This window comes from Drosophila santomea, chromosome 3R, assembly GCF_016746245.2.
Source record: "Drosophila santomea strain STO CAGO 1482 chromosome 3R, Prin_Dsan_1.1, whole genome shotgun sequence".
NCBI classification, from domain to species: domain Eukaryota; kingdom Metazoa; phylum Arthropoda; class Insecta; order Diptera; family Drosophilidae; genus Drosophila; species Drosophila santomea.
The window spans coordinates 6,990,400-7,014,742 of record NC_053019.2 but is presented as its reverse complement, the minus strand read 5'-3'; the positions used below and the strand labels follow the sequence as shown (position 1 = coordinate 7,014,742).

General features: G+C 41.0%; 4 protein-coding genes and 1 pseudogene across 4 annotated transcripts; 2 read left to right on the top strand and 3 right to left on the bottom strand.

Moving 5' to 3' along the window:
* Positions 1–217: 217 nt before the first annotated feature.
* On the bottom strand, positions 218–6,653 carry LOC120453011 (esterase B1). Its single transcript, XM_039637526.2, has 4 exons — positions 6,190–6,653; positions 2,784–3,096; positions 1,352–2,239; positions 218–1,090 (listed from the first exon to the last, which is right to left on the bottom strand). The coding sequence occupies exons 1-4, from the start codon at positions 6,234–6,236 to the stop codon at positions 614–616; spliced, it is 1,725 nt and encodes a 574-aa protein (XP_039493460.1). The 5' UTR covers positions 6,237–6,653; the 3' UTR covers positions 218–613.
* Positions 6,654–9,095: 2,442 nt separating this feature from the next.
* On the top strand, positions 9,096–12,111 carry LOC120453272 (esterase B1-like). The gene is made up of 5 exons (XM_039637899.1): positions 9,096–9,188; positions 9,247–9,520; positions 9,716–9,866; positions 10,799–11,532; positions 11,621–12,111. The coding sequence occupies exons 1-5, from the start codon at positions 9,175–9,177 to the stop codon at positions 12,071–12,073; spliced, it is 1,626 nt and encodes a 541-aa protein (XP_039493833.1). The 5' UTR covers positions 9,096–9,174; the 3' UTR covers positions 12,074–12,111.
* Positions 12,112–13,763: 1,652 nt separating this feature from the next.
* On the bottom strand, positions 13,764–14,437 carry LOC120451962 (ubiquitin-conjugating enzyme E2-18 kDa). Its single transcript, XM_039635986.1, has one exon. It carries the CDS (start codon positions 14,301–14,303, stop codon positions 13,842–13,844), a length of 462 nt encoding a protein of 153 aa, XP_039491920.1. The 5' UTR covers positions 14,304–14,437; the 3' UTR covers positions 13,764–13,841.
* Positions 14,438–14,795: 358 nt separating this feature from the next.
* LOC120453806 lies at positions 14,796–24,341 on the bottom strand. Its single transcript, XM_039638680.1, has 9 exons — positions 23,873–24,341; positions 20,624–21,499; positions 20,062–20,507; positions 18,987–19,163; positions 16,654–16,966; positions 16,288–16,438; positions 15,668–16,231; positions 15,436–15,605; positions 14,796–15,371 (listed from the first exon to the last, which is right to left on the bottom strand). Exons 1-9 carry the CDS (start codon positions 24,254–24,256, stop codon positions 14,898–14,900), a joined length of 3,555 nt encoding a protein of 1,184 aa, XP_039494614.1. The 5' UTR covers positions 24,257–24,341; the 3' UTR covers positions 14,796–14,897.
* On the top strand, positions 21,848–23,827 carry LOC120453390 (annotated as a pseudogene).
* Positions 24,342–24,343: the final 2 nt, after the last annotated feature.

Genomic DNA, 24,343 nt, shown 5'->3' with positions numbered 1-24,343 from the left:
AACGACGTAATGGTTTGTTCTGTTATGTTTAAAAATTGAAAATACTTCCACAAAAGTGCACTTGTTGATCATATATTTAAATATAATTAAAAATAGCTACATCATATTGTATTGACGGATAGGCCAAATAAAAAATTTTAATTGGGAATTTAATGAGATTTATTAATAAATGGATGAATTGAATACCAATTCAGAGAGTAGTATTTAATATTGTAAACAATTAATTTAATTTAATTATACTAAGTATACATAAAAACACTTGCAAGGGTATATGAATAATAACATAATATAACAATCTATATGCTTTGCTTAACGATAAAAAATGTACCTTAGAACTAAGTATGATTTTTTACCCAAAGAACTCCCATCACGTAATGCACAAATAATTCCGCTTCGCCTTTAAAGTTCGATGGCCAACTTTCAAGCAAACAAAATATTTACCCACTCATGTTCGTGTATAGATTTTTGTAATTGCTATTTACATGTGTACATTTGATGTGCGTTTAAGGCCACCCCAGGGCCAGTTAAGGAGCTATTTCTAAATCTTATGCTATATTGCTACGGATAAATGGTTGCGATGAGGAGTGTTGGGGGAAGGTCTGTGGGTGGGCCTTCAGTATAGGAGTTCTCTTTCGTAGATGCAGTCCCAAAGTCTCAGCTTCTCGGCTTCGGGCAAGTCAATCACATGCACATCGTGCGATATGTTCAGGCACTGGAAAACCTTATCGTCCTTCGAAATGGGCAGCCACGCACCCCGCGGCTGTTCCTTCTCATCCTGGCAGACCATTGGGATGTTCGGATCCCCGGAAATGGCGAAGTGAACGATCATGGAAACCAAACGCTTTATGGTCTTGAACTCGGCTGTGCGGCGTTTCAGCTTCTTGGCAGCCGCATTGTAGAACAGGTACGACAGATCATCCGCGTGACAGGTGCCGCGTACCTTACGACCACAGGTGATAATTCGCATGATATTGAAGTGCTTCGAGTCGAAATCGAATCGGTACAGGAATGTTGGGGCCAATGGGGCGTGGTGCGCACGCGAGAGCAATGTCCTGTGAATGCCGTGCCAGAAATATTTGTACGAGAAGAGCTGAAAAGTGAAGTATTTATAATTTAGTTAAGTATATTCCAAATTGTCTATTTAATAAAGCGTATACATAAAGAATAATAAATTGGAAGCTGATACCATGCAATAAAACGTAAACATAATAAATCATAAATTGGAAGCTGATATCCTACAATAAGTTCGACTATTAATAGCTTTTAGTTCTCCCAGCATGAATGCATCAAGTTGAAAACAGACATTTTAAAACAAAATTAACTTAGTGGTAATTTATTCCCTAAAACTTACATCGCTGTACTCCAATATGGTCTTCTTGCCAGGAGTCCTATCGCCAAAATATTGCTCTCGTACTTTCTTTCCAAAGGCTTTTCTTTGCTGCTCATCTACGTGGGCATCTCTGGGCGCCAGGTTCTCGCATTCACCCAGCTGGCAAAGCAGTTCCGGCCACTTGTTCACCTCGGGAAACATCAGGAGACCCTCGAAGGAGTTTCCTCCGATGACCATGGGAATGCTGTTGCCCCAACAGTCCCGCATCATCTCCAGGGGCGACTTGGGAATCACACAGTGAGGGGTCAAATAGGGTTCGATGGTGGGTCCAAAGCTGAACATAGTTAACCGCTGGTGACGCTCCTCCATAGTGATGATATCCTCGGCCACCTTTAACATGCTGCTGGCCTTGCATTTCTTGAGATGGGCAAATATGCTCCGATCGTCTGATTCTCCCGTGTAACCAGTGGCCTGAGCCAAGCGATAGGGCCAATTTATATGGGTAGGCGTCTGAGCCCAGGGCGCCAGTGCGGATCCCGACATAATAACCGTCTTATGGAATAGTCCTTTTGCCTGATCCGTCAGCATCATATAATGCGTGGATGCCCCTCCAGCACTCTCACCGAAAACGGTTATATTATCGGGATCGCCACCAAAGAAGTGGCAATTCCGTTTAACCCATCGCAAAGCCATGACCTGATCCTTCAGTCCAGCGTTTCCAGGAACATCCAGATCTTCGTCTTCCAAACTAAGGAATCCCAGGGCTCCTAGACGATATGATATTACGACCAGCACGACATGTTCCATCATTATGTAATCCGGGCTATATAGATCCCGCGAGGCTTCACCCATTTGGAAACCACCGCCATAGATCCAAACCAGAACCGGCAAAGGTCTGTGTGGATGTAACTTTGAGAAATAAAATAAAAGAACGATATTATATGTGAGACAAAAGATCAAGTTTTAGTACAAAAGAAAAATCTAAAAACCGTATAAATAATTACTTTAGGAGTTGTGCACCAATTCGTTATCTTTAGGTGTACTAAAATGTCGTAAATTATAATTTTTCTGACACGGCTCTGGTTATCTGTACATTCAGATTCAAAAAAATCGTTGCTTAGTTGTCTTTAATAATTTACTTTGATTCTGCACTCTTTAACTATTTTCTAATCCATTTTACTTATGCCTTAAGGTGTGGACTTAGAAAATATATATTTTGAACTGAAAGGCCAAAGGCCTTGTTCGTAGTTCCCTAGCAAAACAATAGTTTCCTAAAAAGGCAAAAATAGCGAAAGCAAGCAACGTTTTAGGCTTAAAGTTATTTAGAAACATTTTCTGTGTCCTAAACTTAAAGCTTGTTTTATGTTAAAAGGTCGTCAATAATGAATTGGTATTACACACAAAAGTACACACAAATTTTCTTTGACACTCGCTTTACTGATCTTCGACTCACCTCCCTGGTGTAGACATTGAGGTACAGGCAGTCCTCGCTGCCCTGCACCTGTTTCAGAACGATGTTGACCTGGCAGGGCTTAGCGCGAACATGAGTGCACCGCTTGACCTCTGACCAGTGCTCGGGCTCCACGGGCGCCTTGAAGCGGAGCTCGCCCACCGGCGGCTTGGCAAACGGAATGCCCTCGAAGCTGTAGTAGTTGTTCCCGTAGATGGACTGCCACTTCACCCCCTTCACCTTTCCGTAGACCGTGTCGGCGATAACCTTGTCGTTGCTGCGCAGGCGCTGCTGGTTTGTCTTGAACTTGACGTAGCTGCAAGGACGAAATGTGAATAAATTAACAAGGACTAAATCAAAGGAGGCAGAGTCGGAAAGACTTTGCTGGGAAAGCCACCTTTCGGAGTGTTTGGTAGTTCGCTTTCAACTTTGTTTGTAAACAAATGCTTGACGACGGGTTTGTCGTACTGTTGCTTTTTGCGAATTTTCAATTAGCGCGTAAACAAAATCAACTATAAATAGCCAATAGTGAAAATTAAATGAGTGTGTGAAGTGATGAGGTGTGAGGGGTGCTGCCCTGTAAGCCCAAGCAAATTGTGGCGAAGTGAAATTATTAATAACCTTCACAGTGCAGTTGAGTTCAGTAAAATCTTTTAAAAATGAGAATTATAAAAAGAGTATATTTTCTGTCAAATAATTTATATTGGAACCCATTTGTGATATGTAAATATGTGATATTAATGCAATATAACACAGTAGACAATTATTAGGAAACCTAGTTATTGCCCTAGTCTTAACTATTTGATAAACTTGATATATTAACAAATAAAACAGGTTTATTTTAGGAAAAACATACATTTTATTTCTGGCAAATCGAGAAGTTATAAGTGTTCTTTAAAGAAGCAAACTGATTGAATTATAATGTGTACACCGAACATATATCATCCGAAATACCCTATGGCGATGGAGGCGCGGCCCATTTGAATTTCAAGTGCGTTTTTATTTGGGAACGTGCTCTTTAAACGACGCGTGAGCCGATCCACAACAGATCGCCATACGCCGCCGCAAAATAGATGGAATCATAAATGTCTGAAATAAATGTATAAAATAAAAGAAGACGGAATGCCCGGCCCAGACAAAATTCAAGTACGATGCTCGCAAATCAAGAGAGCAAACGGGTCTACAAGTAGTAAACAGAGGCACTGATTAATTAACAGCTTCCCGGCGTCTACTTCTGGGGTTTTTAAAGCCACGGCCTTCAGGAAATTCCAGTAGAAATCTTTTTTGAGGTGCAATCAGTGCGATCTGTTAGAGATCAAGTGCTAATTACAACTGGCCAGTCGAGGCCGAGCCCTAAGATCCACACATCGAATAACTAGTATTCTAGCTGAGAACTTGTTTCTTGTCTGTCCCCGTTAAATACGGAATTAAATGTATTTTCATGTTAGCATACGAGAGTATACATCTGCATTGCGAAATGAATATCATATTTTTCAAGGTTAAATGCTCTGAGAGTCAAATTTAAGGATGAATTCAAATTCGATTCCATTTCAAAAAAATATGCCTTTGAGTTTCCGAGTTTTCTGTGTTTTTAGAAAAATAAACTGTGCGACGTGCAACGCAGAATACTTACAAATTTAAATACGTATGCGGGGATCTAAAATGGAAATGAAAGTGGAAATTTTTGGAAATTCAATCAATGTGGCCATGCATCAAAGCATTGCATGCGGGTCAATGGCATTTTGTTAGAGTGCATTCTGTATTCAATATTATTTTCTGTCGAGAAGAATAATAAAGGAAGTATAATATTCCGCATTTTACATCTATCAAATTTAAGCATTCGTGTGTAAGGTGAACCAGAAGGTTAGAAACGGCCTTTGATTTTTAAACAAACTTGTTTTATTGGCTTTTCTCGTCGCATTTATTTTATCTATACAAATGGGCAATGAAATATTTACAGCAGTTTCTAGTTAAGTAATCGTTATCTTTAGAATGGCTGGCGAGTTTTAAATATTTGTTATAAATACACGTTTTGTATTTAAAAAGGTTCCGGTTTGTATCACATTTATAAAAACGAGAAATTTTAAACAAACGTATTAAAAACTAGGCCATTTGAAAAAAGAAAAGATTTTATTAGTGTACGCAATAAGCAGAAGTTTAAGTTCGTTGTTCAAGAGTCCAAAATTTTGCATTCGTCCATTGAACTTCTTCGCTTCTTGTTTGCCTTGCTTGACTTCTTCGTTTAACTTTTTAACTGCTATTTTTCTTCGGCTTCTTTGCGTTTAGCCAAGTTTTTACCTATAAGCTACAACTTTTGTGCTGAAGCTGCAACTTATTGTAATTGCCTTGGCATTTGCTAAACGTGATTCTTGTTAAATAATTTTTTCGATTGTCACCAGACAGTTTTTTACCTTTTCAAAGAACTCAGCTGATAGGACTGCTCGTAAAAGACTTAAATCAGAGGATCGCAATAAGTTAGTTTAAAATCTTATCAGCCTATTGTCCGATACCGATAATTGATAATTGGCTCAAACAGGAGGAACACTAATAAGTTGTGCGTTATCAATGGTGTGTGACTAGCTTCGACATAATTCGCTTGAACTTTTTCGCACTCAAGAGCCCTGATACTGATTTCCAAAACTGATGTGTAATGTTCGGGGGGTACAAGGTCCACACCAGATGTCTGCTGATCATTTGATGTTCGAGTTTGATTGCGAGACTTCGTTTTGATGACGATTTCATTTGATTATCGCTCATGCCAATGATGCGGATGCAGAATCAAGAAATTATCTGCGGCTTTATGACTATTAATAAGACCCAAACAGTGAACCGGATTCGGCTCTAAGCTTTAGCAGCCTGTAATCGCTTAATAAGAAATGAGGCTCGGCGGGCCGGACTTCTCTTATCAGGGCCTCTAAACTTAAGACTCGTATGGTCACGGCAACCGGGTGCTCATGTCACTCAGAAGCGCGGCACCCAATTGACCTTACTGATTGATGGATTTACTACACTGTAGTGCAGCGGAATGATGGCTTGTGACAAACAACAAGTCACAGTTGGCCAGAAAAGCGCTTTTAAAAACCATAACCAAATTTGCAGTACTCTAAATTTATAGTATATTCTCTAAATGCTACATGTAAACTTGGTAAAACTGTATGTGGATGCGTTATTTAATAAATATTTAATTTAGAATTGATCACGTCATTGCTAAAGTTTTAAATTCATTTAGTATTTTGAAAAATTTATATACAGATATATATTTGGTTCTGGAATATTTTATATTTGCATCGCTTAAATAGGTATAAATATATTCAAAAGATGTTAAAAATATGCATGACAACTGAAGACTAAACTCTACATAAAATCTACCACTCGATATGGCTGTAATAAATTTTACTTTGGTACTTACTTCAGTGCAATGCGCATCTGATCAGCCACGGCTATATCGAATGACATCTTGCTGTGGTCTCACGCCGCTGGCCACAATCAATTCCCAATTCCCTTCCGGATATTCGCCTATATATGCGAAACTATTAAGTTCACAAAACACAATTGGCAAGCCGCTCGAAATCCCCGTGAAAATAATCGAGGACGGCAATTGTATAAAATACCAGCTGGACAACGGGGCGAATGCGTAACGGGAGTCGTTGACGGCCCTTAAACGTGCAATTTGTAACTTGTTGTATTTTTTTATATTATTTTAGATTCCTATTCGATAAGCACAATGTCACATCACTTGTTCCCGCCACCTTAACTGCTCTGATTTTACAGATGCCGAGTAATTGAAAAAAGGCACTGAATTGCGGGAACAGTTACTAATCACCGATTTCAAGCCCGAGAATCTAAGGCTGGCGTTGCGCTTTACTCAGGGTCCGCTCGGCAACTGAGCATTTAAAGTAAGCGCCGGCTAAGTTTAGTGCCCACCGACGTTCGCCTCGCATACACAAGCCCAAACACAAGCACAAGCACAAGCACACACAGCTTGTCGATGATGATTTTTCCACTCGTTTGCCCATTCCGCACTGGCCACGGGGTCGAATGAGTGATATTCTAGCGCTAGCTGGCCGCGCGCTTGTGTGCGCTGTGCACTCAAATAAATGCCTTGGGACACTCGGTCTGCTCTATTGAATCGCTTGCTGGCTGTTCTGGGCGCCGTTGTTTTGTTTAGGCGTTATCGTTTTTGTTGCTGCCGCTTTGTTTATTGTTTATAGCATACCCCGCCATTCGGCTATCAGCCCCCCGCGATTATTATTAATGTTATTGCTGTTTTTGGGAGGAGCTTCCCTGCCCGGTTATACAAAAGTGATTACAATAATTGAGGTTAAATCAATATAATGCTGTCTTCGATTCCTTTTAAACTAAAAAATACTTTTTTACAGATTGTTAATTTGGTAATGTTTTTATGTAGGCTTGGGAAAGGAAAGCTCATCATAAAAAAATATTTAATTCATGACTGCATAATATTAATTTCTGTTTGCCAGTTCTGCTGCTGAATCTCTTGCTGAATCATGTTTTGTGAAAATTAAATATTTATTTACTTGTTTTAAATAAGAGTTCGTGTTCCTCGATTCTAAGCATATAACATTATTCTTTTTAAATATAATTAAAAATATGTAAATAAATATACCATCTTCAATAATACAGGTTGTCACTTAAGATATAATGTAACCCAACCTAATCTAATTTACTCAACGCATTTATTTGTATTTTATTTATTTATTCATTATACAAACCAGTTTTCAGCATTTATAAGTAGTTAAGTTAATTTAATATGAGCTGTTGAACACAATTATATTTCCCTTAGACATGACCATGATAAATCTATATGGTGCAATTAGCAAAGTAGCTGGGAATATTATCGATGGCTAGAATTATAAAACAACACGAAATCAATATAGAAATATTGCTGACCATCAGAAAATGTACTCCCAGCTAATTGAGTTCGTTTCCCCAAGAGGAAGCACCAGTAACACCATATAGTTCATGTAATTATAGAATATTATATCGACTTCCCAGCAATTTCCCCCCACTAAGCCACGCAAACTGACGTGCTTGTATCAGGTTCATTTTCATGTGATAAGTCAACGGCTGGCTTTTAACTGTGCTCAGCAGAAACCGCTTTTCATTTTTATATGACAAATTTTTATCCCTACGTAATTGGTCAATTGAACCCAGCAAGAGTAATTGCCTACTGTTGACGCCGCTTTAAACCATTTGACGGTTAATTTATTGAGCTCACATCATCTCTACCAGGCATGAATCTAATTTTTGTTGTTTGTACTAATGCCAAATGCCAAGATTTACTATTAAGAAGACAACTGCTGTTCCCAAATGCTTTAGACAAACTGCGGTGCTAACGTGCCCATGTGTTCAGTTCTGGCAAAAACATTACGCAACAAGCAAGTGTTTTATAGCAGTGTAGCTTACATAGGCCCATAAATAACATAAAGGACACGAATCACATCTGATGAAGTGGCTACTTTGTTTTTTTTCGTATAAAAGACTACAATTCGTCAATTGCAACTTTAGGTATTTAGGCAAAAACAAGGGGGAACCCTATAGTCGAGCTCGACGGCTATATGATACTCGTTACTCACCTAGTGAGTAACTGCGAGGGAGAAATTACCAGCGTTTTCGACCATATAAAGTAAATATTTTCTTGATGAGGATCAATAGCCGAGTCAAACTGGCCATGTCCGTCTGTCCGTCCGTTTTTCCGTCTATCTGTCCGTATAAACGCCTCGATCTTAGGAACTATAAAAGCTAGAATGTTGAGAATAAGCATGCTCCTTCCAGAGACGCCTAATTTCTATCAATTTGCAAAAAACTTTTTGCCAAGTCCACAAACCGTCAGAAACTTGCAGCCCAGCCTTTTCAAAAATGCTTATTTTCCGCAGTCAGAAATGCCGAAACTGAAGTTTTCCGAAAGTCATTACGAAATTGGTCCTTTTCATCTTTATTCAATTCAAAATTGGTTATGTTCATAGAAATAAATAATTTGTATTATTTTTCACTTGATCGAGCAAAAATTGTTTGAATTACCTATAATCATTATTGAAGGCTCAAAGGTGATCATGAACATTTTCAAAGCCAGGCCAGCTACATTTAACAAGATAGGACGATTTAAGCTTATCGCCGTAACTGTTTTGTTTTTATTATTTTTAAACTTTGCTTTTGTGGTAAAAAAAAAAGTATTTGCTTTTGTGCAAAAGCCTTTAACAATTCACACGATTAAAAGATAAGGTTTGCCACAAATTTTACCACATACATACGTATAAAAGCTCGATCACCGCACAATGTTTTTCGGCCCCAAACTTTGGCCTTTTGTGTTGGTTTGGCTTCGGATTTAGAACTCATTAGATTGTTGGCACCCACCGCGAACGGACGACTCCTAATGATGTCAGAAAGGTGAGTTTTTGAAAATCAGAATCCCCAGAATTGAATTTATTGAGCTTGCCTCTAACAGCCTGGAAACATGCGAGCTTACCCTGCCCTTGGGTAAAATTAAGGGCGTAAAACGCCTCAGTCTTTATGACGACCCCTACTACAGCTTCGAAAAGATCCCCTTTGCGAAGCCCCCGCTGGGAGAACTGAGATTTAGGGCTCCGGTGCCTGCAGATCCATGGAGCGTAGTTCTGGATTGCACCCACTACGCAGAGAAGCCAACCCAGAGGGGTTTACAGACCCGAGTTGTCGAAGGCGGCGAGGATTGTCTGTATCTGAACGTATATTCCAAGAAGGTTAGTGTACTGCGAGCTATGTGGACCAATAATAATCCGCTAAGCGAAACCTTGTAGGCTTGTTAACTTAAATTGTTGGTATCTCTTTCCCACCTATTTTCTCCGGTTTTTTTTGGCATACTTTTAACTTTTTTAAAACAAATTACGATTCTGCATAATCGATTATAATGACTGATAGCTAATTTATTTTTACAGTTGAAGAGTGACAAGCCATTGCCGGTAATGGTATACATTTATGGCGGGGCCTTCACCATAGGAGAGGGAACCCGTGAATTGTACGGCCCGGACTATTTTATGGCTAAAGATGTTGTTCTTGTGACGCTTAACTATCGTGTAGATTGTTTGGGTGAGTAATCTGAAACTGATAGCAAAAGTCTTATCAATCACAACGGTTGTTTGTTGTGCCTGTGTTTTGTATGTAATCCTTGGATAGAATGTGACCATCTACTTTTACTAAAAATATATACATAATAATTTAATTATACCAGCTACTCGTGGAATAAAGGAGTATTCTATATTCGCTGAAAGATATGCAACAGACAGAATGTAGCGTTTCCCAAAAAATAAACTCTATACAAATATTATTGATCGATCTGGTCATTCCCGGTTGTCCATCCGTCTGTCTGGTATTTTATACATGGGACACAAGATTTAGTTTAGATGTGGCAGTATACAATATCTTATGGACTACAACAGTTTAAGACTTGAATTATTTGTCGATGCATTCAATATCATACGATTTCTAAAAAAAAAAACAATTTAACGGAAAAAACGATAGTAACGTTTTGTTTTTGAATTTAAAGCTCACACGTGGTTTTTTAGTCACTTTTCAAAATATTGAGGAGTACTTAACATAACATTAGCAAATTAATAAATCTTAAATCGTCTTAAATCTTCTGATATCAAACTAAATAACCTTCTGACAAGGGGGAAAACGGTAGGCACGATCGCTCAACATAAAAGGTATAAAATCATCTTTTGTAAGGGAAATAGTTTTTTTACTTTACTTTATAAACAAAAACATTAAGAAGGTGCTTTAGTTTAATAAGTTTTTCTTTAAAGGTTGAAATATAAAACCAATAAGCTCCATTTCAATCCTAAGTAATATTCATATTCTTTCTATTTCTGCACATTTTATTGGAAGTCAATAAAGTGAATGGTAGAAATGCACACTCACATTTGTTAAAATAAATTCATTTAATTTAAAAACGATATTTCTTAAAAAAATAAAATAAAATAAATTCATTTAATTTACTTTAAAAACGATATTTCTTAAAGGATTCCTGTCGCTCAAGGATCCGAGTCTGAAAGTTCCTGGAAACGCAGGTCTCAAGGACCAAGTGCTAGCTCTCAAGTGGGTCAAGCAGTACATTTCCAACTTCAATGGCGATGACAGTAATATTACGGTATTCGGAGAGAGTGCCGGCGGTTGTTCTACCCACTTCATGATGTGTACGAATCAGACCAGGGGACTGTTCCACAAAGCCATTCCCATGTCGGGAACAGTCCACAATTACTGGGCCATTAACCCGACCGAAGACTTTGCCTTCCGCCTGGCTCAGCAGAATGGTTTCACTGGCGAAAATAACGACGCCAAGGTACTGGAATATCTCCGGGGAGTTCCGGCTAGAGATTTAGTAAACCATAGTTTGATTTTACCCGAACACCGAAGGAATGGTCTGCTCTTCGCCTTCGGACCCACAGTGGAGCCATATGTGGGTGAGGATTGCGTGGTCCCCAAGCCGCCGGTGGAGATGGCCCGGGATGCGTGGTCCAACGATTTGCCCATCATGCTGGGTGGAACTTCCTTTGAAGGGCTCTTCATGTATCCAGCCGTTTCGGCCAACCTTAAGGCATTGGATGACCTAAGCAAGGATCCACTTGGCCTGGTGCCGGTTGAAGTGCGTAAGGTCAGCAACCAGGAAGAGAGTGTGGAGTACAGTCAGCGCCTTATCAAAGCCTACTTCGGGGATTCACCACCCAGCTCAGCACTACTTATGAATATGCTCGATGTAAGTAACAGTGCTTACCAATGCACAAAACATGTTGTTTTGTTTACTTGTTAGGGGTTTATTACTTAAAATATTTTATTTACTTTAGTTATATTCCTACAAAATATTTTGGCACGGTTTTAATCGCACCTTGAACGCAAGACTTACCTATGCAAAAGCACCAACATATTACTATCGCTTCGACTTTGATTCGCCGAGCTTCAACTTCTACCGGACTAAGTTCTGTGGAGGTAAGGTTAAAACTGGTGTAGCCCATGCCGATGACCTGAGTTATTTGTTCCGGAACGTGGGCTCTTGGAAACTGGAGAAGACATCTGCGGAATATCGCACCATCGAAAGGATGATTGGCATTTGGACGGCATTCGCGGCGACCTCCGATCCAAATTGCCCTGAGATTGGTCATTTGAACTGGAGACCATCTACAAAGGATGATTCCAAGCGCGTTGTCAACATCAGCAGTGATGTGAATATAATAGACTTGCCCGAGTACGAAAAAATTCAAATTTGGGATAGCTTTTATAAGCAAAATCAATTGATCTAAACATACAAATAAATTTTCACGCATTTACGTTCTCGAAAGTGCTGTTTTGCAAACCGAATTGGTAAAAGATACGCGTTTACGTATAATATAGATAGTTATCCAATATCCGAGCTGTAAGGCTAATTTTCGTTAAGCAGAGCTACAGGCGATTTACGCGGCCAAAAACTACGTGGTACATAAACCTGGAAAGCCTGAAGAGGATTCTTAATCGTATCGGCCCATAAGTCTCTTGTCTTCGCTATGCAAGATATGGGAAAGGCTGATTGCCAACAGATTAGGTGACTTCATTAAGGAGCGCCGTATCTTCCCGGATTACCAGTTTGGATTTCGACAAGAAAACGGGGACACTGTGGAGCCGGTTCAAAGATTGACTAAACACATACTTAAGGCTTTTGATGATTTGGATTATCTTGAGGATCACACTTATCTTTGGCTAACACTTGAAAGTGGTCAGAGAATGCAACAACTGCGATGATTGGTTAACAGAAGAAGCACCATGACCCCTAGAGCCAAAAGGGCAGTCTACGTCCACTATTTGGAGTGCAGATCTGGGGTATTGCTGCAAAATCCAACTACAAGCACATAGAGCTTTTACAAAATCGTGCCATGCGTGCCATCACCAACTGCCCATACTATGTACGTGGCTCAACCCTTCATCGGGACGAGGATCTGCATACAGTGGAAGAACAGATCTCAAGGCACACTAGCATTTATAGTGATAGGCTTAAAAAACACCACAAGATGCCGACTCCCTGCCAGACCTCTAGAAATACTTAAAAGAAAGGGTTTTGCCAAAACAATAGGACAACTTTAAAGACCCCCTCGATATTTGAGATATAGTTGTAAGTCCTCCCGCGATAAGTGTGAGGTTTGGTTATATTATTTATTTGTTTAGTAGCGCTGTTATGGTACTCGTACTGAATGTACAAATTCGTAGCCTTAATAAAATAAAAAACAAGAGAGAACGCTATAGTCGAGTTTCCCGACTATCTGATACCCGTTACACAGCTAGTGAAAGTGCGAAGGAGGTCTTCAACACTGACAAAAAGTTTTTTGGCAAATCGATAGAAATTTACAAGACTAATACAAAAATGAAAAAATATCTAAACATGTTTCAAAAGTGTGGGCGTGGCAGCTTCGGGCGGTTTGTGGGCGTTAGAGTGGGCGTGGCAACATGAATCAACAAACTTGCGCTGCGTCTATGTCTCTGGAGTCTGTATGCTTAATCTCAACTTTCTAGCTTTTGTAGTTCCTGAGATCACAGCGTTCATACGGACGGACAGACAGACGGACAGACGGACATGGTCATATCGACTCGGCTATTGGTCCTGATCAAGAATATATATACTTTATATGGTCGGAAACGCTTCCTTCTGCCTGTTACATACTTTTCAACGAATCTAGTATACCCTTTTACTCTATGAGTAACGGGTATAAAAAAATGTATCTGCCAAAAACTTTTGCCACGCCCACAGTTTTGAAAATTTTTTTTATTTTTTTTTCAATTTCGACCGATATTCCTGAAAATGTTGAAATGTATCGCTGAGTAACGGGTATCTGATAGTCGGGTAACTTTCTTTTGTTTAATTTTACTTCTTTTCTTGCCAATTTCTATCGGCACACCGTCGAGTTACCTCGGTCCATTAATACGACTTACATTTCTCTTAGCGAACATTTAAAATAGGACAACTTATGTCTGACAAGTTTTAATTCATGGTCCAAACTATATATAATTTTGAAATACAAATAATGTGAGCTGCTGCTGACCTTACTCCGGTCGCTTCTCCGCATTCTTCTTGGTGAACTCTTCGGCCGTCTTCATGAACTTCTTGTGCTCCTTGACGAACTCCTCAGCCAGGTCAGAACGAAGCGGATGTTCTGGCTCCGGGTTGTGGACGATAGCTACCAGGGCCTGGAGCACCTGCTCGGTGCGCGTCGTGGGCTTCCAGTTGTCTGTGCTGATGATAGGCAGGCACACCTCTCCCTTCTCATCCACGTTGGGGTGATAGATTTTCGTCTTGAAAAGGATCTTTGGGGGCAAAAAGGGATACTGTGGCGGGAAGTTGATCTCGATGCGGAAGGCGCCCTTATTGTAGGGCGCCTTTTCCGGAACCAAAAGTCCCGTCCACATCAGCAGGGACTCGTCGCTACTCTCGATGTTGCGCAGAGTGCTCATCTTGGCCTCAACCAGATCAGAGAGTTCCCGTGTCAGACGACGAGTGGCAGCCATTCTATCAGCGGGATCAGAGTTCCTTTCCTTTGTTTTCCCTAGATCTCGGAAAAAAACTTGTCAATTTATAAATGTCTAAAAACTTAATTTTCCTATTGCTTTAATGAAGGTTTGACAGTAAAGTCAAAAGGACTTGTCGAACTGCAATTTACATTTATGTTAGTTTAGTAAAAGATATTTGGGTTTACAATTACAAATCCAATTTATCAAACGTATTTAGAAGTGATTACATATTTTAGTAAATTGATAAAAAATTAACATTAAAATAAATATGAAATATTATATTATATAAGTATATACATATATATAGGTTTTTATATACATATATTTTTATATGCGTTGAAAAGAATTGTAGTTTCCGACCATATAAAGTATATATATTCTTGATCAGGGTAGCCGAGTCGAAGTGGCCATGTTCCTATGTCCGCCCTTGAAGCTTCCAGTGAAACTCAAAGCTAAATAATTCTAACTCAATGTAAAGCATCAAAGAAGTATAAAAGAAGCCCATTGTAGAATATATTTTATAAAGCATTTTGTCCTATCTACAATTCCTACAGATTTATTTGTTAGCCTGTACAGTACAGTAAGTTCAATTTAAAACAATAAATCCTTGTTTTCATCATAAAGGCTCTCCCAGACCTTCGACTTGGACCACTCAGGCAGATCGATGAATTTCAGGTCATCACTGATGTTGAGGCACTTGATGACCTCGTCGGATTTTCGAACTGGATCAATGGTCAGCGTGTCCATGCCGTTAATCTTCTCGCTGTAGGGATTACCCGTGGCAGCAAACTGTGTCCAGATGCCGACAGTTCGCTCGATGTTCCTGTACTCACGACTTTCCTTGGGCAACCTCCGAGCCAGAAGGCTGCTGAATTGGTAGGTCAAATCGTCGGCATGGCTCACCCCCTTGACACCGCGTCCCATTCGCATAATGCGGTATGGAAAAATGAGCTCTTCGGAGTCGAAATCAAACCGGTAGAAATATACTGGTGCTCCAGCCGCATAAGCGTGACGGGAGTGGACCACCCTCAGGGCCGGAAACACAAAGTAGTGAATCGAACAGAGCTGGAAGGAATTCCCATGATTATGATTATGATTAAGTAAGCACACCTTATTGGAAGACACTTACATCCATGTAATTATCTGGGGTGCTTTCTGGTCCAGTGCGATGAGCATCTCGGATCTTTGCACTCCACGAATCCAGCTTTTCCTTATTGGGCTCCGTGGCCAGCAATTCTTTGGGAATGAAAGGAGTACCAGCATCAAGCTGCTGCGATACCTGCGGCATAAGCTTGACCTCTGCGGAAGACAATTAAATAAACTTATTGATCGAAAGTGCAAATAAATTCTCATTATCCAACCTGGGAGCCACAGCAGTCCCTCGTACGAAGTGTTTCCTATAAACATGGGGATAGAGTTACTCCAGGCGGTCTTCATCATCTCCTTTGGAGGCTTGGGTATCACGCACTCGGGCGTGGAGAATGGTTCCAGGGATGGTCCAAAGGCAAACATTATCTTGTTCATGCGGTCCTCCAATGTGAGGACATTTTCCTCCACGCGTATAAGGTCTTTGGCCTTCACGTTCTGCAAAAATTCCAGCACTTCCTTGTCGTTGTCCTCGCCCTTGTAACCAGCTAGCTTGGCTATCCTGTAGGGATTGTGGGTGATATCGCCGTTGTACGCCCAAGGACAAATGGCACTGCCCGACTGCAAGATACCCCGGTGGAAGAGCCCTTGTGTCTGTTCGGTTATCATCATGTAGTGAGTGGATGCGCCTCCTGCACTTTCTCCGAAAACAGTGATGCAGTTGGGATCTCCACCGAAACTAGCGCAATTGTTCTTAATCCACTTAAGGGCCAAGACCTGATCCTTGAGGCCAGCATTTCCAGGTACATTTAGCTCGGGTGACTTCAGACTCATAAATCCTGTGTAGGTACAAAAATGTTTAAAAAAATATTGCGCATACGCACACGTAACCTACCCAAGGCACCGAGTCGGTATTGTATGGTGACGAGCACCACATCTTCTTTCATAAAGTAGTCCGGGCCGTACCACTCCCGATTGGCCTCGCCGATAATGAAACCTCCTCCGTGAATCCAGACCATAACCGGGCGGGCCTTATCAGGCTTCACCTAAGATTTACCACAAAAAAATGGTTAGCTTAAAAGGAAGCTCTTAAGTTTAAGTATTATATTGAATATTTAGACATCAGACAGCGGCTGATCGTTTATAAAATAAAACCACGATATTGTCGTTAAAAAAGATTATTTTGACATCAGCTTAGGCGGACAGATAGACGAACGGACGGACAAAAAGAAAAAAAGGTTGGTTTTTCGGTGTTACTTACATTGTTGGAGAACACATTTAGATAGAGGCAGTCCTCGGAGCCCTCCACCTTATCGAAGACGAAATGCACCTGGACGGCCTTATCCTTGGGCTGGCTGCAGTCCCGAACTCCCTCCCAGGGAATGGGCCTTTGCGGAGCCTTGAACCGCAACTCCCCCACTGGAGGCTGTGCGTAGGGGATACCTTCGAAACTGAAGTAGGGCACATCGTAGAGCGATAGACGTTTGACACCCCTCACTTGGCCGTACTCCGTGTCGGCAACTACTGTTTCATTGGTGGACTGGCGATACTGCTGGACTTTATGCTCGATGGTTCTGCAATTGCACGATGGTACAAATAATTAGCATAATAATATTGGCTCTGCGCCCAGATAATTTGATATTTTTGTCACAAAGTCAATTATTTTAATTCATTCTCAAAGCCACATGCCAGTAGGCATACTGCATGCATTGCATTAAATTTAAATTGTTATGCTGATGCTCATCACATCGCATCCCATCCACAATTCATTCCGATGCATCACAACCCATTTCTCAGCCCTATGGTAACACTAGGAAAAACTAGCTAGGAAACATATTAGAGAATACTTGATTTCCGTAGCCATGCAATATTTTTTAGCTCCGTCCAGTTACTTTTGTGCTTAATTTAATTTTGAATGCTTGATATTATGTTTTTTTCTATTTTTGTTTATTTAATTTGGAATTTTTGTTTTGGACCTATATAGGAAACATGATGAAATTAACACTTTCTGAACTAAGTTCTTAAGTTACAGAGGAATCAGAGTTAAAAAATATAAATTAATATTTTGTTGAGTGTGCAACTAGCTACACATACACATGTAAGGCTGAAGGATCTGGCGAACAACGGGTTTAGTTGGTGCAGTCGACTGTGTGGTCCACCTGCTAACCAGGCACGTCTGTCAGTGATAAATTAACACAGTCCGCTGCCCAAAATTTAAAGCCCACGACTGAACTTAAATCATTTGCAGTTGAACTTCAGACAAGTCCTTGGACTGCTGAACTGCTGTTAATGAACATCAGAATGTGGCAGTAATCCTAAGAATATTTAATAAGCATGAGCAGTTGTTCTGCCTTATCAGAAAATGTCAGTTTGTTATCACAGGCCAAGCGCTTAAGATGCTTTAATTGCTTTTAATTCGTTTTATTGTTAACTAAAAATAGACTTTTATTCCACATTGCTAGAATACCATTGCATGTATATTCATTTTATAAAAAATTAACAGCAAACTTAGACGGTAAAACTGTTGGTAATTATTCTAAGCCCCCCCGCACAGACTTTTAATTACATTACGTTACGGCAGCAAAATAAAATCACACCTATTTAGCTATTGGTGATAAAATTTTATTTTCCCATTTATGGGCAGCAACACGTTAAAGGCAAAACACAGTGAAACGGGTTGAAACTGACACTATTTTCGCCAATCGGCTTCATTATCAAGGTTAATGCGTGATAAGAACCGGACGAGACTACGATGACTTTGAAAATCAAAAAATTATTGTTGGGCCCACAACGAGTGGTCAATGTTTAATTAAAATTATCTGTATTGACGAGCTACTCGTCTTTTTAATATAAGGGTGCGGTCGTCACTAGAGATTGTATAGATGTTAGCCATCGGTTTGCAATACAAACCAAAGTATCCAAAGTGCCAGAACCCATTATGTTTATCACTGTGGCTATAATATTACGGGTAAATTGGTCAATAAATAAATATAAAATATCATTTACGTTACACTGATTAAGCAATGAATACAGATTTATGAATTAATGCTTACAAGTGACGGTTTAATGTTTAATACCCTCGATAAAAACGTTCCGGTATTAAACCAGAATATGTAAAAACTTTTCCAGTTAATGCTTTTGATTGGCAATTTCGCTGGTTTATTATGTTTGGCTCTCTCAGAATGCCAATAAATAATACAATACACAAATAATAATACAACTGGCCAATCGCGTCTACCCTCGCTTGCTGTGTCGCAGTGCCAGTACTTAAATTTCTATTTCATCGAAGTATTTGATGACCTTATCCCACCTTACATATAATAATTGCATTACGCTACAATGCTTCATCTCCCGTCTGCAAAGCTGACTTAATAGGGAAGCCACAAATAATTAGTTTCTGCTATCCAATAAAATTAGTCATGCGTGACTATATGACAGATATGACTTTATATTGGCAAAAAGGCAACAACTTGTTGGCAAAGCTAACCACAACAACAATTACAATCGAAAGTAAGGAAAAACACTCACTGGCATTTAAAACCCGTAATTTAATAAATAATTCCCATCATCAAGGTCAAGGTGAGCGAAACTTACTTGAGGCGCCACCGCAGGCGCTCCACAAAGCCGAGGTTCTTATTCATTTCGAATGGACTAGAGCACACACACGATCCGATCGATTTGCTATATAAATATGTGTATGTAGATACTAATGAGCACGAGCTACGTACTGTATCGCGCCACCTCCGAACCGAAACTGAAATTAAAAACACACTTTTTCACAACGAATTCCAGCGGCCAGCGAAAAAGCCCGCAAAATAGGCGAAAACAAGCGGAGAAAATATTATAGAAAAAAAATATACTACATTAACACAAATATCAGAATACAAATTACTGAACAAGAAGAGCGTGGGGAGCGGCAGAGAGAGATTAAAACACACAAAAAGAACACAACAAATTGTATTTCAAGTGCGGTGCCGAGATAAACGGAATAACTGATATAGCTGGATCCGATCATCGAGCGTGGGCTGCCGGGTGGAGGCTTGGGCTGTGGGCGTGGCAGTGGCTCCTAGAGAATGCATAATTAATCAACAATGCGAGAAAAGGCTGTTTTGAGCCCAGAGTGCAGAAAACCACAGCTTCTTTCAACCCAACCGGGTATCTGAAACCCTGGTGGAGTATCTGCGAGGTAGATAAGTATCTCGGTTATTAAGAGACCAGATGTCATAAATTTAATGCTTTACCTGAACAACTAAGCCACGTTCTCTCAGCTGATCTATCTTAAACTTAGCCAAGTGACTATTCTTCTAGCTGCTTGCTAGTAAATCAAGGGGAGAAGGGATGGGTCGCCCAGTGAGTAGGTCAACAACATTTCGATCGCGCCGGCAAAACTATTGTAAACAAACAAATTTATGCGATTTGTTTTTGTTTATACGGCCACCGAGCTTTCGACTGGAGTGGGGCGTTGCCGTAAAGCTCCGGATCGGCTTTAATTCGGAAAAGCTAACAGTGGGCTCAATCGCGGTTTAAGCGGAGAAAATAAATATGAAATGCTTACTAGGTAAGTGGAAACTCTTTGGAACAGTAAAAATGACCATTGCACTAAACAAAATAGTTTATTCAATAATTAAAAAAAATGATAGCAAAATAGACTTCCATATAACCCCCCTACTACTTCAAGTCACTGTATAGCCCGTTCCACACCTCCAGACCATCCTTTTCGACCTGCGTTACACACTCCACCTGCTGTCCAATATTCAATACCTTGAAGGGCGTCTTTGTGGAGACGGGCAACCACTGATCCGACCCCGTCTCCGGGCAATTGGGATCGCCAGTCCGGGCAAACGTGGTCAATATGCCCACCATACGCTGGATGGTCTGGAACTCCGGGGAGTCAAGCGGCTGCTTGGTTTGGGCCTGTTTGTGGAAAATATAGCCCAAGTCATCCGCATGGCAGACACCGCGCTTGATGTCATCACCGCAGAGCTGGTTTCTCATTAGATTCAGCTTGGGCGAATCAAAGTCGAACCGGTACAGATAGGTAGGTGCTTGTGCGAGAGATAATCTGGAGAGGACCACCCTATGTAGGCCGTGCCAGAATAACTTGTAGCTGAAAAGCTGTGGATCAAATATGTCAATTACCATTTTAATTACAAATATTTATCCGACTATCTCAGGCGGCCTAGGATACAAATAAATGCTCTGTGAATTGAAAAAATACCCAAGTTACTCACATCTAAAATCTGAGTGATGTTATTCTTGGTGATGCCGCGCGGTCCATAGTGATACTTTACAAGAGCTTCGGCCGCTGTATTCCGCTCCTTGACGCTCATTAATTGATACAGCTCGTGGGGCAGTACCATCGCTGGTTCATGTTTCAGCAGCTCCAGCATATAGCCATTATCCAGCTGACAGAAAGGGTAGTACACCAGTCCCTCGAAGGAAGTGCCGCCCAGGAGCAGGGGCACTTCGGTGGACCACGCCTCCTTCATCAGCTGCTGAAATGGGGCTCCAACCAAGCCGCCAACAACTGGAACAAATGAGTTGAGAAACCCAAAGCAACGGTCACGGGGTGATATGAAATCGTGGCCTATGAGTTTCTCGGCATTCACGTTACGCAGAAACTCCAATATGGCGACCTCTTCTGCGGGTCCTTGGTATCCTGCAGACGTGGCCAGGCGACAGAATACACTATCCCTTTCGGGAGCATTCACCCAGGGACTCAGCATCGATCCGGACATCATGATGGCCTTGTGGAAGAGCCCCTTAGCCTGCGGCAGACACATCATGAAGTGCACAGAGGCCGCCCCAGCACTCTCGCCAAAAAGCGTTATGTTCTCCGGGTCTCCGTTGAAGTTCCGTATGTGCTGGGTAACCCATTGAAGTGCTAGTAACTGATCATGGAGACCCGCGTTGCCCGGCACGTCCAACTCGCAACTGGGCATACTAAGGAATCCCAGGGAGCAGAGGCGATAGTTAAATAGCACGTAAACAACATCCTTGCTCATCAAATAATCCGGCCCGTATTTGCTCCTTACAGCTCCGCCCGTGCGGAATGCACCACCGTAGATATACACCATGACGGGCAAAGGGGGCTCCGATTCATTGAACTAGGGGAACATTGTTTTAAATTATTAAATATTGTTTGTTTAAGAATGTTAAACTTAGTTTATTGAAACAATAGATGCTAAAACAAGTTATACCCATCCTAATAATTGTGTGTTGCTAAGAACATGGTACGTTTTTCTCATTTTGTGTTTGTATTATCTAAATGTACTCAAACTTTTTAATCCGTCCCAGTTGTATATTGTTTATAAGATTAATTAGGGTTTGCAGGCTATCTTCTCTAATAAATGTGGATGCTTACTGCTACCATAGACTGATAAGTAGTCTCCTATCTAGCTAGTCACTCCACAGATTTCCACACAGTCAAAGTTAAGAGATACTCGAGATCGGACATGTCTTTCGAAAAGTAAAATTATTTTTTCCTTCACTTTTTATTTTAGTAAAAGAGAATATATTTCCAGTAGTGAAACTTCCCCCGTGGTGCAGACCACACATGGAAAAGTGCAGGGAACGCGGTTGAAGGGTCTTTATGACAATGAATTCTATGTTTTTGATGGCATCCCATATGCTGCTCTTGGTTCTTGGAACTTGGTTCTCTTCGCTTTAAAGAGCCAAAAGAGCTGCAACCGTGGACAGGGACTCGAGATTGCTCCAAGCCAGCTAGCAAGTGCTTGCAATTGGCATCATTAACAAAAATGGTTGAGGGTTCAGAGGATTGTCTCTACTTAAATATAACAGTGAAGACGGTACGTTGTTGAGAATGTTTCAATTTTACTATAAATGTTATTTGCCCCAATATTTTTGTAATTTAATTTAAAGCTGCAAAGCGAGAAACCTTTACCCCTTATGGTTTATATCCATGGTGGGCAATTTCTTCGCGGAGATGCTTCGAGACAAACTTGGGGTCCGGACTATTTTATGGAAGAGAATGTCATTCACGTAAGCATTGGATATCGCAGTGGACCTTTCGGTGAGTTGTTTTAAAGGTTCTTTACAAGAAACTTTTTTGGTAACCAAAAATGCTCTTTCGTTTTTGATAACCTAGGTTGATTTTCTAAAAATCTAAGGCTTTAGTAATGCATAATGCATCATTGCATTAACATTTCAGGATTTTTCAGCTTTGCTGATCCCTCGCTGGATATTCCTGGAAATGCTGCTCTCAAGGATATTATTATGGCCCTTCGATGGATAAAGGCTAATGCAGCTAATTTAATGGTGACCCCGATAACATTACCATTTTTGGCCACAGCTCGGGCAGCGTGTTGGTTCATATGCTGCTGGCCAGTCCACAAGCAGAAGGACTCTTCCATAAGGCCATCCTTATGGCGGGTTTTTTTATGGAGCTTAACCCTCTGCCACATTTGGAGTTCCGTTTGGCGAAGCGTTTGGGCTACGAGGGAAATAATGTCGATAGCCAGGTTTTGGAGTTCCTGTTGAAGGCTGATCCGCAACTGCTCGTTGCTGCTGATGTTTTTAGCCCAGAGGAGAAGGCAGAAGGTATCAATTTATCGTTTAAACCCACCGTAGAGAGGTATGCAACTCCCAATGCTGTTTTATTGGCGGAGCCCAAAGAACTGCTGCGAAACAGTTGGAGCAACCGCATTCCCATCATTTTGGGCGCTAATACTGATGAGGGCCTACTCAGTATAGTTGGTTTTAAAACTGATCCTAGTGTCTTGCAGGGGTTCCGGGAAAACCCAGAGAAAGTACTTCCCTTTGGTCTTAAGATCACCTGCAACTCCGCGGAAAAGCGTGAAATGGGTCTCAAAATGCTTGACTATTTCTGTCAGGCGAATGGTGAACAACTAAGCTTAGATCATTTCGATGCTATAAAAGATATTTTCACCCACCATACCTTTCACTCGCTATACCGAATGATCCAATCCAGACTGGCTTACGCTCAGGCACCGACTTATTTCTACCGCTTCGACTTTGATTCGCCGGACTTTAACTTGTACCGGGAATCGCTTTTGGGGAAAGGAGCAGCGTGGAGTCAATCACGTGGATGAGCTGGGCTACATATATGTCATGCCAGACACTTTTAAATTGGACAAATCCCGACCAGAGTTTACGACTATTTGCCGAATGGTATCAATGCTTGTGCATTTCGCCGCCACCTCGGATCCAAATTCACCGCTTACAAAACCTCTTGTGGATTGGAAGCCCGTAAGCTCGGGACCTGCTCGTATGGTCCTTAACATCGGCGAGCAACTGGAGTTTATTTCGCATAACATGCCTAAACTAGAGCTCTATGACCAACTATTAGAACAGGCTGGAGTGTCCCTTATTTAGTCTTTATAAAACAATCCTTTCTCAAGCTTGTTACGGAACCTTAAGTTGAGCAGGCCAAAGTTAGGATACGATGGCATGCCTCTTAATAAATGGTTAGCCAATGGTGCTAATAATAAAATACTTACATGCTTGGTGTATACGTTTAAGTACAGGCAATCCTCGCTGCCGACAATCTTGCCAGTCCTTCTGTCCATCTGCAGAGGAATCGGTCGCTCCTGCCGAGCATCGAGCTCTGAATTCCACGGATTTGCCGAATGAGAGGGCCCAAATCGGGTTTTTCCCAGTGGCGGCTGGGCAAAGGGAATCCCCTCAAAGCTGTAGTATACGTCACCATAGATACCGCTCAGCCGACGACCCTTTACACTCCCTAGTGAAAGCTTGACGACCTTGGAATCCGCATCACCTGCTGATGGGCAGGAAAATCGCTTGAAGCTGGGACCACAACGCGGGACGAGGAATCTAAAACATTTGATCCGACTTTGACTTCTCGGCTGACAGAGCTTCCACATGTCATAGTCGAATGCTATTTTTGACCCAAATGAGATGGTAGACTCGATCCAATCGAAAATGTGTTCCCGATACCCCTTAATAAACCA

Bases quoted from the DNA above. Each gene is read 5' to 3' on its own strand.
- LOC120453011 (XM_039637526.2), bottom strand. From the start codon at position 6,236: ATGTCATTCGATATAGCCGTGGCTGATCAGATGCGCATTGCACTGAA. The intron at 2,240-2,783 runs GTGAGTCGAAGA...TATTTCTCAAAG, and splicing joins TCAATGTCTACACCAGGGAG to TTACATCCACACAGACCTTT. The intron at 1,091-1,351 runs GTAAGTTTTAGG...TTCACTTTTCAG, and splicing joins CCATATTGGAGTACAGCGAT to CTCTTCTCGTACAAATATTT.
- LOC120453806 (XM_039638680.1), bottom strand. From the start codon at position 24,256: ATGTGGAAGCTCTGTCAGCCGAGAAGTCAAAGTCGGATCAAATGTTTT. The intron at 21,500-23,872 runs GTAAGTATTTTA...ATGTTCCCCTAG, and splicing joins TAAACGTATACACCAAGCAT to TTCAATGAATCGGAGCCCCC. The intron at 15,606-15,667 runs GTTGGATAATGA...TGTCTTCCGCAG, and splicing joins GGGACTGCTGTGGCTCCCAG to AGGTCAAGCTTATGCCGCAG.
- LOC120451962 (XM_039635986.1), bottom strand. From the start codon at position 14,303: ATGGCTGCCACTCGTCGTCTGACACGGGAACTCTCTGATCTGGTTGAG.
- LOC120453272 (XM_039637899.1), top strand. The intron at 9,867-10,798 runs GTGAGTAATCTG...TATTTCTTAAAG, and splicing joins CTATCGTGTAGATTGTTTGG to GATTCCTGTCGCTCAAGGAT. The intron at 11,533-11,620 runs GTAAGTAACAGT...TATTTACTTTAG, and splicing joins TACTTATGAATATGCTCGAT to TTATATTCCTACAAAATATT.